This window comes from Aythya ferina, assembly GCF_964211825.1.
Source record: "Aythya ferina genome assembly, chromosome: 2".
Classification (NCBI taxonomy): Eukaryota; Metazoa; Chordata; class Aves; order Anseriformes; family Anatidae; genus Aythya; species Aythya ferina.
The window spans coordinates 141,022,078-141,039,560 of record NC_140297.1 but is presented as its reverse complement, the minus strand read 5'-3'; the positions used below and the strand labels follow the sequence as shown (position 1 = coordinate 141,039,560).

General features: G+C 36.9%; 1 protein-coding gene across 3 annotated transcripts in view; it reads right to left on the bottom strand.

The window, feature by feature from the left end:
- ZFPM2 (zinc finger protein, FOG family member 2) overlaps positions 1–17,483 on the bottom strand; it is a 321,808-nt gene that overhangs the window by 160,434 nt on the left and 143,891 nt on the right. For all 3 annotated transcript variants that reach the window (XM_084511800.1, XM_084511801.1, XM_084511802.1), the window contains one exon: positions 1,090–1,208. In XM_084511800.1, coding sequence (XP_084367926.1) covers positions 1,090–1,208 — 119 coding nt within the window. The remainder of the gene's footprint in view (positions 1–1,089; positions 1,209–17,483) is intronic.

Sequence of the window (17,483 nt, the reverse complement as noted above, 5' to 3'; positions counted from 1 at the left end):
TTCCCCTTTTCCCAAGGTCCACATGCCTCTCTATCATGCTTCCCCTGATGCTACTTTAGTAACTCAGCACTCCACACTCTATTCAGGTCCTCCAACAGCAGAACAATAACCCCAACACTGGGAAGTTTAGCTTCTCAATTTACAGCTCAACAGTGTCTGCCCCAAATGTATGTAATACACTACTGTGAAATAGTTCAGTGGGTCTTTATGTTAATGCATTCATGCAAGGTCTGTAATAGGAACCAGTGATCAAGTTGAAAATAATGGTTCTTTAGTGGTATCCTGCAGGGCAATGCATATTCAAAGATAGCCTAAAGATCTTCTTCTAGAGATATTCTTTTTTTTTATTCTTATTATTTATTTTTTTTTTATTTTTATCACCTTTCCAGATACTCTCAGAAAATTGATCTCAACTATATAAAAATAATATTGAAGTATTGAAGCTCAGGTTTAAAACTGATACAAGTAAAAATTAAAAGAAGACCTAGGAATGACAATGATTTTCAGCACATGGAACTGAGGTCACCAAAGTGTTACTTATAAGTAATACGGCCCACATACCTTCTGCAATCAGAATAATATTAAAAAAAAAGGCTAATTATGTATATATGGCAGATGACTTTCAATATCTTCCAAAATAATTTTAATCTGCCAGAATATCTTACTATGTTCAGCAACCTTGTTAATGAGTCAAATTTAATGAATTTTAGCCTTAACTAATATAGCTATTTGTTTTCTATACCATCCAGTAATATAAATGAAAAATTCGCCTATTAATGCTATGAAAAACTTAGAAAGCCACTAAAAGTCAGATAGCGTTACTGAAAGGCAGCAGCTTGGTTTAGCAAACAAGGAAGCGATGCCTCCCTTCTGCTGTAAAATAACAAGTTGAATATTGTTAACCTGTGCTCCACATAACTTTATGTGGACGGTTGCCATAGGCGAACTAGTTGGAAAAGATCCAAATACCACTGTCCGTGAAAGCCAACAATGACTGTTTTTCAAATGCTCCGGATGGGCAATAACTTAGGTTATTTCCCCCACAGATTGCACTGTACTGTGGCAAAGCGTCTGGGAGAGTGTACGTACCAAGGTGTTATTGTTCAGGTCCATCTTCCCAGCAAACGGCCCCCATGTTGTTCCGACCGGAAGCTGCTGCCTGCTCTGGATCTTGCGCTCCCCATCCTTCTGGACCACCTCCAGCTCTCCTGCGAACAAAGAGAACAAGCAGTGCTTAGAGCACTTTCACTCGTGCCCTGACAACAGCCACCTCCGTTTTCATTGTTGCAGAGTTTGGAGGACGCCAGGAATGAGCGTTAATTACACTTGTCTGAAAAAACAACCGATCAGGTCATCCTGCAAAAGAAAAACAAACTTCTTCCTTGCAGTTATATTCAAATGTGGTTTAGAAAGTCCCTTTTCTTTCCTGTACTGTGTGAAAACACACAGTACAGTCTGAAGGCATTTTTATTCAGAAGAGTGGTTTCAAGAAAGTTCTTAAGAAATGCTGAGGAGGGGGAAGATGATAGCTGGGAGTGCAACAGCATGTACCCTAGTGCATGATCCATTTGGCTGTCACAAGACCACATTCTGGAGCATTCAGCTTCTAAAAAATTTAGAGGCATACTTCATAGTGATAGAATCCAGTGCAATTCCACTGATTTCAAAACAACTACTAGAAATATTTACTAGAATTTAAAAAAGAAAGATTTTGAACTGAGTGAGGTTTTACAGGCAGTAACAGTTCAGAGTTAGAACTTTACTTGTTAGACTGAGGTTTTAACACAAAATAATTAAGCAATGAGGGCTAAAGAGAGTGATTTTTTTTTTCAGTGTGTACGAATTATTAATTTTTCATTTGCATATTTTATTTTTGAAAGTAAGGACTTCAAAATTAACCCCTAAAAGTGTTACTTCCATTCACTTTAACTTTTCTGATTTTTTACTTTATTTCAGGATAAAAAAAAAATACTCTGGACTATTTCCATTACAAAGCAGTCTCCTCAAGAAACCTGTTTTCCTATGAACAGACATTACAGTGTAGCTATGTTCATATACACAATTTCAACATTGTTCTCTATAATAATTCAAATAAATTCTGCTTTCCTACTTTCAGGGGGATGAAACATAGTAAGGGGACTGATCTGTGCTTTTATTGTCAGAAATTTATCTGCATTTGCTCAAGTCATTGCACGTCCCAGCTTTGCCCTTCCCACAGGCAGGCATGAAAGCTGAAAATCTGCTGCTGTCCTCAGGACCAGCAGAACTCACACCAGTGTGCTGCAGCCCATGTACTAAATCCTGCTTCCCTTCCCACACCTCTCAGATGCAGCAGCAATTCCTGCCTTTTGTAGCAGCACATCCCTTCTCGACAACTCTCCCCCAAAGCAGGACTCTGCTTTTGAACAAACAGTGGGAAGTCCAACTATGCAAGAAGTAAACTCATCCCAGATTTAGAACTGGCAATTGCTGAGAAATTAACCTTGGGCTGAAGGAAGTGAGTAACTCCTCCTGGCTTGCAGGCAGTCTCCACAGACTTCCCCCAACAAACCATTCCCATGAACGCCTGGATTTATGCTACTGCCAGACAGCGAAGGTTCTCCTTGTCTGCAGGAGTTAATCTTGACCATTTTCCAAAGAGGAGACTTGGCTCCAGATTCCATTTCCAAGTGCAGAAATCTAAATTTCACCTCTGAGTGTTGCAGATTACAAAACTACTCTACTTAAAATTGTGCATCAGGTCCTTCTTGCAAACTGGAACAAATCTAGGAAATAGAGCTGTACTACATGACAAAAGCTTGAATGTGTGCGGGTGAGTTCTCATCATGACACAGCTATGACAGTTTAAATGGCAGTATGTAAGCAGCAAAGCTTATGGATTTATTATATATAATTTACACATGATATATATGCATCCATATACATGCATTTTTTCCCTCTCACAGAAGAAAAGTCACAAATTTTATGGACTTTAAAAAATATCTTTATACATGTATGTTAGTTATAGAAGACAGGAATCTTTCTGGTACTGCAAGGCAACATGTTGATCACTTACAAAAGCTGCAACATTTTCTTTCTACATAGGAATGAAAACTGTAGCGTTAGCTTGCTTTTACTCACTAAAAAACAGCTATGTCTATGGACGTGTCACATTTAACTGATACCAGAGGAATCATGAGAATCTTTGAAAACCCTTTTAAAAAATAATTCAGCCTCCCTTTCTGCCACTGACATTTTTCATTTGAAAAGGGTTCAGACACAGTCAAACAGTGACTCCTTATCTGCACCTGTGGATTTACAAGCAGGCCTGTCTTTTAATGGATTAAGAACGACAAACTTAGGGCAGATCATCCAGTGATATCCAAAAACCTACCTAAGTTTTAAGGTACACATCATTACACTTTATATTTTAAGTAAGATTAATAACATGAATCTAATATCTGATAAGTATTTCAGGTTTAAGGCAGACATAAAAATGAGACTCTATTTTCCAAAAGTGTATTTTTTCTTCCATTTGATAATTGAGTAAATTAATACAGATTATTTCTCTCTTTTATTCCCTTTTGTTAGAGTCCCACATTGTAGTTTGAGCAATACATTCCAGTATGTATTAGTACACTGAAATGCACTGCAGGTGGGGCAGCAACATGCAGAGTTGCACTGAAGCTGTTGTATTTCCCCCTCCATCAAGACCACCGTAATAGAGAGCAGTAGATTGCAAATTGGTTTACAAAAGGTTTTGATTGATTCCCTTGATCACAGTTTTCTAAAAAAGATAAATTTCTCTATGCTCACCATAACCAGTGGCCATTTTAACATGATATGTGTACAGTAGTTTTAGGGCTGGGAAAACAACTTGCTCAAATGTCTTGGAAAACACACATGTTTTGGCCACATTCATGCAAGGTGCAGCACATTACAGTTTGATCCTTAACAAAGATTATTGTCACTGAAAATCTTTATTTTGGAGGAAAAAATGATGCTAAGAGAATGTAATATATATAAAAAAAAATACCTCAAAGTGAGGTCTACAAGCATCTGCTAAGATTATTTTTTCCTACTACGTCTTCATCCCTTTTGTAAAATCATTGTATATGCTCCTTTGTCTGCACTAAGCAGGGGGAGGTCAGAGGCTGGTACAAGGGGTTGTAAAAGAATGATTGCAAATGTCACTATTAAAAATCCTCTGATGAATTCTGTTGACTACTGAGCAAGGAGCCTGAAACTTTTCTGCATTCTTTTACAAGATTTTGCTCCTCTGAAATTTCGTATTAGGAAAGTGGTATCAAAATTGTAGTGACGGATTACATTAGGAAAAGGAAGAGTCACTGAGATTTCATTGCCCTCCCATAACTTGCAGCAAGAATTGCAAAATCTCAGCTGGCACCGACTCTTCACAGGTGCCTGGCCACAGAAAATACCAACAGTGGGGAGAAAAGGGAAGTAAAGAATGAAAATTCTATGTTAAACACTGTAGGGAATTTCTAGTGACCCATAATTGCAACAGACCACCTCAGTATTGAACATTGAACATATTGTTTCTTCCCTTAACAGCAAATTATAATAAATAGTATTCATATACACACACCTGGAATAAAACGTGATATATTTCATGATTCCTTGGGCAAATCAGAGAGGCAGTTTGCTGCTTTGATCCTACACCCATCAACTGGCATATTGAAAAGGACAGCAAGAGGCATAACAAAAGTAGCACTAAGAAATATAAGCAGAGAGGAAGTAATGCCCTGCTTTCAGTTTTTGCAAGTTAGGAAAAAAAAAAAAAAAAAAAAAAAAAGACAAAAAAAAAAGACTTAAGACATTCAATTTACTGATATTTACTTCATTTTTCCTTGCTACACAATTGTGTTTTTTGTTGCTCTTTGTTCTTTTGTTTTATTTATTTATTTATTCATTTTCTTTCCTAGCTTATTCTTCAGGAACACACTTATTTCCAGCTTGCTGAGTAAGTTTATACAAAATATTTGAGACACATAGTATGGGATAATCAATTTTGGTAAAAGATAATGCTGTTAGTGCTGTGGGCTGTTTCTCTTATCTTGTTGATGTAGCATACTTTTAAAGTCTGTGATTACTCAAAGACTTATGATAGCTGCACTGTAAAAGAAGCCCCAAGTCATGACTCACTAGCACAGCTAGAAAACATCCCATGGCTTTTAAGATATTAGGCCACCTTGGTGAATACAACACCAGAATGAAAGGACTCAATTTAGGATTCTTTTCTTACATATACATATTGTCTTAGGGATGACACACAAGGCTTGCATAAAACAGAAGGTAGAGGAGCCAATTTAACTTTGTCTTCTTTTAAAGCAAAATTAGGATCATTTTAAACAATCCATGCATCATCTAGATGAACCCAACAACAGCTTTTGGCCCTTAAGATTTGACCACAGTTTGAATACCAGAATAATTCAGCTATAAATAGCATTCTGAACAAAACCATTCTGGCTCTCATTCATCTGCCCACATTCTGGAAGAAGAAAAAAAGGAGTCTGAAGGTGAATGATCAGCAAAGTTTTATGGGAGAAAAATGGAACTACTTTGTTCAGAAATGAGTTTATCCAGATTTATAAATGTTTAGCATTTCTAACCAAGTCACTGATGGCTTTAGCAGTAGCAGATTTTTTGTTTGTTTTTGTTTTTGTTTTATCAGGAATATCTTTCTAAGTGGTATCAGTGAAAAAGAATGAGAAAGCTCTTTTTCTGTTATAATTACAGATTGGTTATTTGACATCATGGGCCTCTACCAATTTCCACCAGCAAATGGTTCTATCTTTGCATATTGCCTATGCATAGCCACCTGGCTGTGTTAATGAATGTTTTTGCACTGCAGAGAAATTGTATACATTGTAATTTCAAACAAGGACTGCTTTGAAGTCTTAGTGAGGGAGTGAAAAACATTCTCATAACTACTTAAGCATGGCCCAGCTCAGATCCCAAGATCTGCCTGCCTTGCTGCATGCACAGGAAGAATCTGCAATTAATACTGGAACAAACTAATATGTGTATTTTTGCACACAGCAGTTCACAGACAGTGGAGAACTATCCCATTTCCACTCACAGGGTTCTTAACAAGGTATTTCTGATATGAAATGCTTGTACGCTTGCTTGGCAGACATAAACTGCATTATTGAGATACCTCCTCTAAATTCTCCTCCCTCAATTTTCAAGTCTCTGAGACATAACACACACTAAACTACAGTTTTGAACATAAACTTGAAATATGGCATTCTCTATTCAAGTACTCCAGTCAAACCCTGATAAATCAGGCTGGCCATGCAGTGATCTTATCCTTTCTGACTCTTTAATAAATCGAACCTTGCAAGTTCACGCTGTTGGAAGTTGTCACTAAATGAAATTGTGACCTTATCCGATGCGTGAACTTATCCTGCTGACAACTACATTTATTGTGTGGATAAGAATGGGGGGGTAAGGGGGGGGACGAGAGAGACTTTTGATAATTGTGATTTTAGCCATATGTAACTCTCACAGATGGGATCTTTTTGATGTTCCATTAATGATTTGCCTACGATGAGACTCTACTCTGGAAAAAATAATGTGCTTCATAGGTAAGTGGTAGGGGAACAGGCAAACAGCATTAGAAGTGCACAAAGAGGCACTGGTTGACAGCAGAGAATCAGAAGCTATTAGCCTAACACAAAGAGCTTTGAATTAGCTTGTAATTGCACTGGAGAAGATAACATAATGGAGGTGGCAAAACAGAAACATTTCCTTTCCATAGAACACATTCAATAGCCCAAAACTCTAAAACAAGTAACTGAGGATCTGAAGCAATAACCCGAAATGTGCTAAGCCATGGCACTTCTTGAATGAATGGTTGTATGAATGAATGAATACTGCATCTGCTTCCAGCACTGACTGGAAAGCTGCCACTGCTATTGTGGAAGAGGGTTGGCTAAAACAGCAATTCACATGGCTGTGTTTTGAAAATGGCCAACCATCTAACATCACCATGTTTGTTTGTCAGGGATTTAATACATTCTTTTACTTAATTCAACCCACGAATAAGTGTGAGCTCACATCTCTCCACAGCTGGTAGCACTGCACCCAGTCTCCAGCACACTCACTTTGAAATGAGATCTGGGAGGTTTCAGGGTAAAATCTATTTTGCAGCACAAGTCTGCTGTGGGATGCAAGTACTGTAACTACCTTAACTATAAAGACTCACATACATATGAGACAAATTCACACTAGAGTACAAAGAGTAAAATACTAAATTACAATCAATCTTGGAAAGAAGGTGTTTTGTTTTGTTAAAAAAAAAAAAAAAGAAAGAAAGAAAAAAAAGTTATTTTCATTGTCTAGAAGCAAAGCTAATATTGAATTTTGCTGCCCCAAAGAAGAGAAAATAAGACCAGGCCACTTTTAAGAAAGAAGGATGGAAGGAAGAGCAGACATGGGGAAACTGAGAAAACAGTTTTGGAGAGTCATCCTGGACGGAGGGTTGCTATTCTCCTGTCACTGTCTCCAGTGAAGGACTTCTGAACTGAGCAGCCTTCTTTCTTTCTCTGATGTCACTGCAACCTCCCATAAATTCCTCCCCAAACCCATTCCTCCCTGGTCCCATCCATTCTAAGGAGTAAGGTCAACAAGACATTTTAGAATGATGGCTGTGTGTGGTTCAGACACAAGGGTAACCCACGGGTATAACTCACCTCTCTGAGCAACCACTCTTCTTTTCCTATACTTAGAATTAGGTCCAGATAGAAAACATAAAGCAGGAGAAGTTGCCATCTGCTGCTTCATTCCTAACTGAGCTGCCTAATATTGCTCCACCTTCCCAATGCTGTCACAGGGCAGCTGTGCACCCTAGGCAAGGACGACAATGAAGCTTCTCCACCCTCTGTAACAAAAACCTTGCTGTTCACTACCTGTCTTTAGGGTCTTGAAAGTCAGAAGTAGTTTCTTTATCTCTCCTACCTGCTAGTAGTGCAAATGGCAGAGAGTGCAGGTGTTATCCTTATCTTTAACAGCACTGTCCTACAATGGACAATAAAGAGAAGGAAAGAACATTCTGAAAGTGAGAGTAGTGAAAGAATAGATAAAGATATTCAGAAGATAAAAAAAAAAAAAAAAAGGCATGGAAAGAGGAAAACAAAAACAAAAAAACAAGTCAAGAGAGGGGAAGTGTAAGGAGGGAACAATTTGAAGCTTCGAGTTGGGTCTGCTTGGGATACAAACACAGCCTGAAGACATGGGAACAGAAGATATTCAGGAAACAGAGGGAGGCAGAAACCTTGCAGGAGTGAGCAAACACATACATACTTCCAGGCCTGAAAACTGGCCTATCAAACATCTAAACCATTCTCTACCTCCAAGTAGTCAGATAACAATAGTTTAGTGCAGGCAAAATTATTATTATTATTATTATTATTATTATTATTATTGTTATTGTTATTGTTATTATTTTCTGAGAAAAAGTTTCATTACTGATTATTACACACTAGGCTCTGGCTAATACCACCACACAGTACTCCAGCTTTTTTACTGGGATGTTTAGGTGTAGATTCAAGAGCTGTTCCAGATTCCCAACTGCAATGCAGAGCTAAACTCAGTGATGTGAAGGTGCATTATACCTCACAACACAGGCACCGTTTTCAGAGACCACAGTTCCAAAAGAAGTGTATGTACTGACACTTCAGAATGAAAAATTTGTACTATATTTGTAACTTCTTTACATGCTTATGTAAATCCAATACAAAAGAAACAGTCTTACATTCCTATAGCAACTCACACTCCTATAATGCACAGAATTTAGCAGGAACACAAGATCTCATATCAGGTTAGAAAAGCACAGACCTACAGCGGTGAACACATCAATTTGAAATGACAGTGCAACTTCTGAATTTCAGGGTGCTGGCACTGTCAACTAAAGAAATGCTAAACATCAGAGAAATTGAATAACTAATAAAGGTATAGTTAGTGGAAACCCACATAATAATTGTCCATCAAATATGTCATGAAAATTGTTTTCAAGGCTTAAGCTGAACTATTACAAAAAGTACTGTTTTCTTCTTGTTAGGAAGGAGTACATAAAGGACACTGCTGCTGGAGTCTGCTTAGCTTCTTAGTGGAAGTCTTACACAGCTGTATAGACTTTTTCTTTATTTGGGGTGATTTGCTAAACTTATGGAAACCTATTCAAAGGAGGAAGTGCAAAGACAAGCAAGTTAAAGATATTTACACAATATACCCTAAGAAATGTCAATGATTTGTTCACTTGTTTCCAAGTCTACGGTTCATTCCAGTTTCTCAGCAAATTCCTTAAAATATGAAAATTATTCTGTTAATATCAGCACCTAGTCTACAGACAGGCAACATTAATGCAGCCTATTCTATGCACTTCCATAGACGTCCTGAGTTCTATTTCCCTGACAGAATCCCAAAGAAAAGGCAGTGCTTGCTCACACTTCCAGCTACTGACCACAACAGGGACATTGCCATGTCCCTAAATTTGGGGTTGCCTTGTGCTCATGAAGTTGGAAAGAGGGCGACTGCACCCAGGAGAATACTAGGGCCAAAACTACAGAAGGCTAGAGACAAAGGGGCAACTGGTAAAGAAGAAAAGATCCTTTTATCTTTTCAATCATCTTAAAAACAAACAAACAAAAACAAACAAAGAAGAAAAAAAAAAAAAAAGAAAAAGAAAGTTTGAGGTACATGATGGTTCTCTATCCTACTCCAGTCTGAGTCTGTCACACAGACATGCAATGCACAGTGCTCTAATCTAATCATAATGAGACAAAATGCAACAAGGAATCTATTCAAATAACTTCAACATGCTCAGGTTTCTTCAGCTCTAGACATAAATAGTTGCAAGTTAAATTTCAGATTTTTCAATGGAAAAAAAGGCCATCATGGTGAAATCTTGACCCTAACATGAAATCAGAAGCAACTAGGTTTAGCTTTGAGTCTGCTCCACTGCAAGAGCAATTCCCACCTCTGTTTTCAAAGTCTAAATCTCATGCAAGAAAGAAAAAAAAATATTATTTTTGTATTTCTGAATAACTTCCCATCTTCACATCTAGGATGCAAAGCTGAAGAGGTTTTTTATTTGCTGTGTGTGCTAAGGAAAAATGGGAGTAGAAATATTTACAAAAATACAACAAAACCAAAAAACAAAAGCAATCAATTTAGCTAAAGAGCCCTTCCTGCAGTTTTCTGTGAGAGGAATACCGCACACTCCATTCTCACATGGACACTCTCTATACTGGCAAAAAGGATTCCCAATTATATTATAACACTGTGCAGACCTGGTGGGTTGAGTAGGCACTTTATCCCAGTTACACGTAGCTTGCACAGCTTCTCTCCCTCTCTCTCCATCACAAATACACATGATACAGAAATGCCAGACTTGGCACGAGCAGGCTGATGATATTACTGAAGAGGGTTTTCTCGATAAGATCATCATCTGTATCTGGACTCTTGGGTTTGCTCCCTTTCTCAGCAGAGGAAGAGCCGCCCTTGATAAATGTTCCTTTGTGTGCGGATTCTCCCCCGATATATGCAAAGACATTTCAGTCCCGAGTCTGTTTTATCAGTTGCTTCATATAGGTAAAATACAGTAAGAGTTCTACAGAGCACTGTATGTAAAACAATACGAAACGGACAAAATTAAAAATAATGTTTTTTTTAACTCAACTGGAAGCCTTTTAAAAAGAAACTATTCTCCAAGCAGAAAATTAAACATTTCATTATCACGTACATCATTTTTTCCCTAGGACTTTATGGAATCCTTTTAGCTGAAAGATGCCACCTTTTTCTTTTCGGTCTGAACAATACTATTTGCACATATGACATTTAAATAAAATAATTAATATCATATTTTTGATTTTCTAATTTATTTTTTTACTTGGAGAAAGTGACAAATATCCAGGCAGCATTCTTAGCAAATGCAAAAAGCTATTAAAGTTAACTTAACATGAACACTGCTGCACTAACATTGACATCATGAAATATATCAAATGAACAAAAATGTTTTGGGAAGTATTTTTTTAACTGTAGAAGCAAGAGCAGTGAGATCATCTGTGAGTGTATCTGCGGTGTCTTCTCAGTTTACAGTACTTATGCTTCAAGATAGAAGGATCTATTTCCATCACTCATTTGTGTAACAGCAGATGAACTTATTTGCTTTCTGCCAGATATGCATGCTCAGAGCTATGAAACCACTGCTTGGATGCTGATTTCTAGCTCAGAGTTTGTAAGTCATACTGCTTAAATGTCTTACAGAAGAAAATGCTTTAACATGGTTTCCCTATTTCCTTTCAATGTTCACAACAAATTTATGAAAGGAGGAGAGTACTAAGAAAAAAAAAATAAATCTCAACAAAGACTTGAATATATCAGTGTTTAGTGTGATGATCCAAAAGATCTAGTTACTGTCGAGATTAGGAAGGAGAAAGGGGGGGCTGGGACAAAGGAAGATTGAATGCCATGCTCCAGTGCATGCATGCAATATATAGTTCCATCCATTATAATTACAATTTATATGAAAAGTAAAATTATTATAAATAGAGATAAATGTAGTATAACTAAAATGTACAATATCAAGATTCAAATTAATCATTTCTTTGCACTTGCTGGAGATGGCCATGCATAACAGACACATGGCTCTGCACTGCTCCAGCACTCATGAGTTATGTGCTTATCTACATCTTCTATGATCAAGTACCAGCAGTGACCAACATAGCTTTTTACCACTGTTGCCAGACAGGGAATGACTGCTGTTTTTGGACACGGACCAGAGTACCCTCACTTGCTCCTTCAGTGCCTCAGTCTGGACTATCACACTGCTTTCACACACAGCTATCTATATCTTACCATAGTCAAGACTGAAGCTGATATAAGTAGTGATGCCCATTTATAAGGCAGACTATATAGCTATGAGTGAAATAACCCTTGAACAGAGATTGAGCACAAGTCCTATGCACTACCTAAATCCTACTCTGAGGCTTACATAGGACTTAAGTAGAATATTGGCTGTGAGGCAGCCTTCTCTACAAGAATGATCTTGACCTTTGTATGAATAAGTATCAGGGGCATCATGTGTGCAAAGCATATCCCAAATGATTTTGCCTTATGACCTTCCCCTTTATGGAGTGCAGGCTTTGGACAGAGGCAGCAACTGGGGAGCCTGGGGAGCAGCCTGGGGTGGTGGTCTCCCCCAGGGCAGGAGCACACAGATGGTGCCACATCATTCTGCTGGAGCATGGCCTCCCTAGTCTGACTCTTCAATGTCTAGATTTTATCTCTGTATGCAGCGAGTGAAAACATGCCCATGTCCTCTATGGCCTTAATGAAAATTTCAGCCTAAATAAGTTATTTAGGGTCTCAGAGTGAGTCAATGCTCTTAGGAGCCCTAAGAGTTGCAATCTCTGCTTCTCAAAACATCACAGAGCACATACAAGAAACTTATCATTTTGAGGAAAGAGGAAAGTATTTCTGGTGAGACACAGCCACTAAATAGTAAGTGTCAACAGAGATCAAAAGAATTATAACTCAGAATATATCTGGGCTACAGAATTATTTTGTCTCTGAAGCATTAAAACTGCCTCAATACTATGATTTTTAGAAATAATTATGTCAATTTATATTATACTTTAATGGTGAAATAATATAAGAATCTAAGAAGTAGAAACTGCTATTAAGTATTAAGTATATTGAATTAAATGACTCAAGTACACAGGAAAGAATCACATTGTAAAGGCTGCAGGTTGACATCTTCATTTTCTTGCTGATAAAATTGGCAGTTTAGAAAATGAAATATAGTACCATAAGAACTTCCCTAAAATAGATCTGCTTTTTTCTTCCTCCCCAATAAAAAATCACATGCATTAATCCAAAGATTTCTCTACACAAATGAAGAGAAAATTTCTATTTTAGCCATGACTATTATTTCAAAGTACATAGATACCTTTGAACTTAACAATTCTTTTCTGATAAGAACAATTTGCTGTACAAGGACTCCTGAAGAAGGACAATTTTACTCTACTAGGTGTTTTTTCTTTCTTTCTTTTTTTTTTTTTTTTTTTTTTTTTTTTTTTTCCCAATATATTTTAATCTCAGGTAATAAATTGCATTAACAGTCTATACAACATGTCAACTTAAACAGATTTAAAAATCTGGACAAATAAATCCCATAAATCCCACTTTTACATATCCAAGGATGCAGTTAAGGCTTGATTTAAAATCAAGCCTTACAACAATGGAAAAAGCTCAAACCTCAGCACAACACCCTTGAGCCACTCTCTGGCAGACTGCAGGACTTCAGCGTAAAGTCATTTCATATCCTGCTGCATGCCCCTTGTCCAGTTCGTCTGCCACCTACCCTCTCCCTGTCACCTTCTGTGGCCCCACTGTTTTCCTTTACATGAACAGCAAGCACTGGGTCATATCCAAGTTCCTAGTGATTGCCTCCAACTATGTATGTAGATGTAAATGTCAGAAAAACAGGAAGAGTAAGTCACATACTCTTTCCTTTCCATGACTGTTTTCTAGCTTTCTGTCTTCCCCTATTGATCTGAGACCATTCGCCGGCCAAGCCAAATCTGCCCCTTTGGATTCCCAAAAGCTGCTTCTTTCCAAATGTAATTCAGAGGCAGACAGTCTTTTGACTGACAACTATATCTTGTCTCAGTCACCAAATATCATGCTGAGTCTGAATTTTTCCATCCTCTTGACCATACTCTAATTACAGAAGTGTGATGCTCCAAAGCGGACTAATTTATTACACACACACAAACATTTAAGACTCAGTGTGTACATACACAACATATGGGGCAGACTCAGCAATAGCTGGATTACTACTATCTTTGTTACTACATAAGTTTATTATTATTTCTTTTCCTTTCACCTCTGTATACTCTATGCTTTCACAGTCAATACACAGTACTTTATCTTCCAGTCCACAAACAGAATCTCCTCAATGACCTGACCACCACCAGCTCAGAAGAGCTACTGCCTGAATGATTTCTGCAATAGCACCCACATCCAACTGTGAAAGTAGATGTCCATGACGATAATGTTACAGAAAGCCAAAGCTAAATGATGAAGTAACAGCTAGGGAGAAGCTCTCATTCAGAGATAATAAGTCTGAACTTTTTAACATGAATACAAGCCTAATAATATGCAGGAAAATATTTTTTTGTTGCTTTTTAGTCAGCTGCCCTTGTTATGAATGCACATTTCTCTCTTCTGAAAGCTTATATATATATATATATATATTTTTTCAGAACAGATACCAGCTTTTAAGTCTCTATTCAACCACCATGAAAACATTCTTAAACTACCTCCAGGTACTGCCAGCAACCTCTGAGGTACTGCCTCTGAATGAAGCTGCAGTCTTCAAGAAGACGGGGACCATATTTCACCATATTTCCTTACACTGTCATTCACACTGTCTAGGTTACACAAAGAATAATAAAATTGAAATAAACTGAAGATACATCCTAACAGAGAGATTAAATGAAGACTTAACTGTGAACACTAATGATTCCCAAGAAGGACTGAGTGCTCTCACACATGAGAATTTATATATAAATGTAAATAATCATAAGCAGCTTAAAAAGTATGTGACTCTGCCAAAGAAGGCCATGGTATGTTTAGGTATTTTTTAAATGCTTATGATGTCTTCTCCTTTTGGTGACCAATAAAAAGCACTGGCAATTACATTCTAAAATAAGAGAGAAACGTACTCAAAAGACAATACCAAAGAAACGTGTAAAACTCAAGCCTCTGCTCACTACCATGTAGTACTTTGTCACACATCACAAAAATAACTTCCAAGAAACTATCAAATGAAGTAAATACAAGTGCATTTCAGGGAAGACCAGTGTTAATCTTGAATGGTCCTGGTTTTGTAAATTGGATCTAAGCCTACAACCTACAGGACCTCCAAAATCATTCATAATCTGTTTGTAACTCTGGAAGTAGCAATGCTTCCTTTCTCTCACCTTTTATTGACTTGTTTCTTTAGATAGCAAGCTATGAAGAGCAGGAACTATAACTGTGTTTGCATGTATACATATACAAACACACAAAAAAAGTAAAGAACACTGACAGATATACAGATACAAATTATAGATAGATAGATAGATATGTATGCATATTCACATGTTTTTATGTAGCTATAAGGTATAGTATCTGGGAAAAAAGGAACTCCGTCTTGATAGAAACCAACAGCTTGTAGGTGATACTGTAAAGACACACATTAAAAAATAACATATCTTGTCATTCTGAAAGGTATGCCCTTTTCAAGTATGCTGCATCTCTTTTGTCTCTGGCAAGGAAGCTTGCAAAGGGGCTTTGATTATGTTTCTGATATATGCTTTGTATCATTTTTGAGATTAGCTAAACAAAGCTCAGTCACCCTATCCTCTGAATAAAGTGGAAAGACAGCCAGAAAGAAAGAGGACTACTTTAATATATATTATTTGAAGTTTGAGGTCATTGCTTTCATTTAATTTTGGTATTCATCTAAATTCAACCAATACACGTTTTTAGTCTTGAAACAATTATAGCCAGTAATTGTATTTATATAGGAAAATATTTATTCTTTTTATCACTTAGATACCCTCACAAAATAGCAAATCATACCCTTTGAAATACAGAGAGTGCAATTGTTCCAAAATATCACAAGTAACACACAAAAAAAGAAAACCATTCACTCCACAAAACACTTATCTGCCACTGAAGCATACACAGATCTCCTTTCCTAATCTATTGCCATCTTGCTACAAATATTTAGATAATTTGAGTGGCAGCACACTCTTCAGTGTCATTCCAGGACAAATACATCACCTCTTCATTTCCTAGTATAGATTCTCCTCTGATCCTGTGAGTTTTACAATCACGCATCATTCTTTGACTTTTTTCACAGTCATCCATTTAGACACTTCCTGACAACAGAACCATCAGAAGTGCATGCAATAAAATTACTGCTGTTGCTTCTTGTCATGAACAAATGTAATACAACCTCTAACAGCAAATCAATGTCTACACTTTGTAACTAGTGTAATTATGGTAGGAAGAAGCACACAAATCAATATTAAGATTGTGAATACAAGCTTTAGGTTCACCAGTCATTCCTAGTAGCTGTTCACATTTTGCACATTCATAGAGCACTTGTAAAAATAAAGCAATTCTCTATGTAACTTGTATCACAGAACTTACAACTATCTATCAGAAATACACTTCTGTATCCATAAAGCTTTAAGTTTTCTCATGGAGAAATGGAGGTATCACATCTCACCTGTCCTAAGTCAAGAGAGCTTGGTATAAATAGTGTAGAATTTAAAAGCGCTACACAATAAAGATACCAGTGTCTGACAAAACCATTATTTCACCGAGAGGTATGATACTTCCCTCTGAAAGGCAATAAAAAGTAAATTCCACGCTGCACTGTACATAAAGAACAGTTAAAATGAAAAATTTGTTGTGTGACACCCCATGTTGTTAACAATATAGGCAGATCAAGATAAGTGGATGGATTTGGATCATCATCAGAAGACACAAGGCCATATTTGCTAGTCTATTATGTCATGTTTCTTGAATTCATGAACTCAAGAGTGCAATAACTTTTGGTGACATGATGGAGAAGTTACATTTTATACATACTCTAAGTACACAGGCAAGATAAATGAATTAAAAACAGCAACCATATTGTTTCTTTAAAATGTTATTGAGCAACATAGCATATGGATAATTCTGAAATCTAAAGCATACAAACCATTAAGAAAATAGCAATGGAAAGCAAATTGTGATTGCCAGATGATTTACATCAAATTAGCCCTTATCTTTGTAAACCCAAACAGTAGGAGAACATGAATGAGAAAATAATGCTTCAGAGTTTATTTGAAAAGTTAAAAGGGAGCACAGCACCAAAATGAGATGCATTATGTATGGAATTGACAACTGATTCAAAATGCTGCCCTCTCCCAAAAATGACTCACCCTATTTGGAAGGGCCATGCCATTCAGGGACCAATCTCTATTCACATTTCCCTTCAACCACTCCTTTTCAAAACACAGGTAAGATTAAAAAAAAAAAAAAAAAAAAAAAAAAAAAAAAGAGTTTGAAGAATAATTTTAAGAGAAAGTGGTGGTAAGGTTGTTAGAAAATGACACAGTTCTACGCACATTTTTTCAGTTTTATTGTTTGACCAACCCATCATATAAATCAGTTGCTTTGATGTAATTGCATTTATCTTTAGTCACTAAAAATGTATACAATTTTGCACTTTCAAACCTATGCTTTAACAATATGCTAATTATACAGTTCAGATGATCTGGAAAGAAATCCATTTTGCACTGATGATATAAGGGAGTGACAGTACAATTTACATTAAGAAATGTTTTCTCATTTTTCTCAAAAATTGGTTTGCACTCAGCCGGAGAAATCTAAATTCAACCAACAGGCATCCCTCCCTGTTCTCCATGGTTACA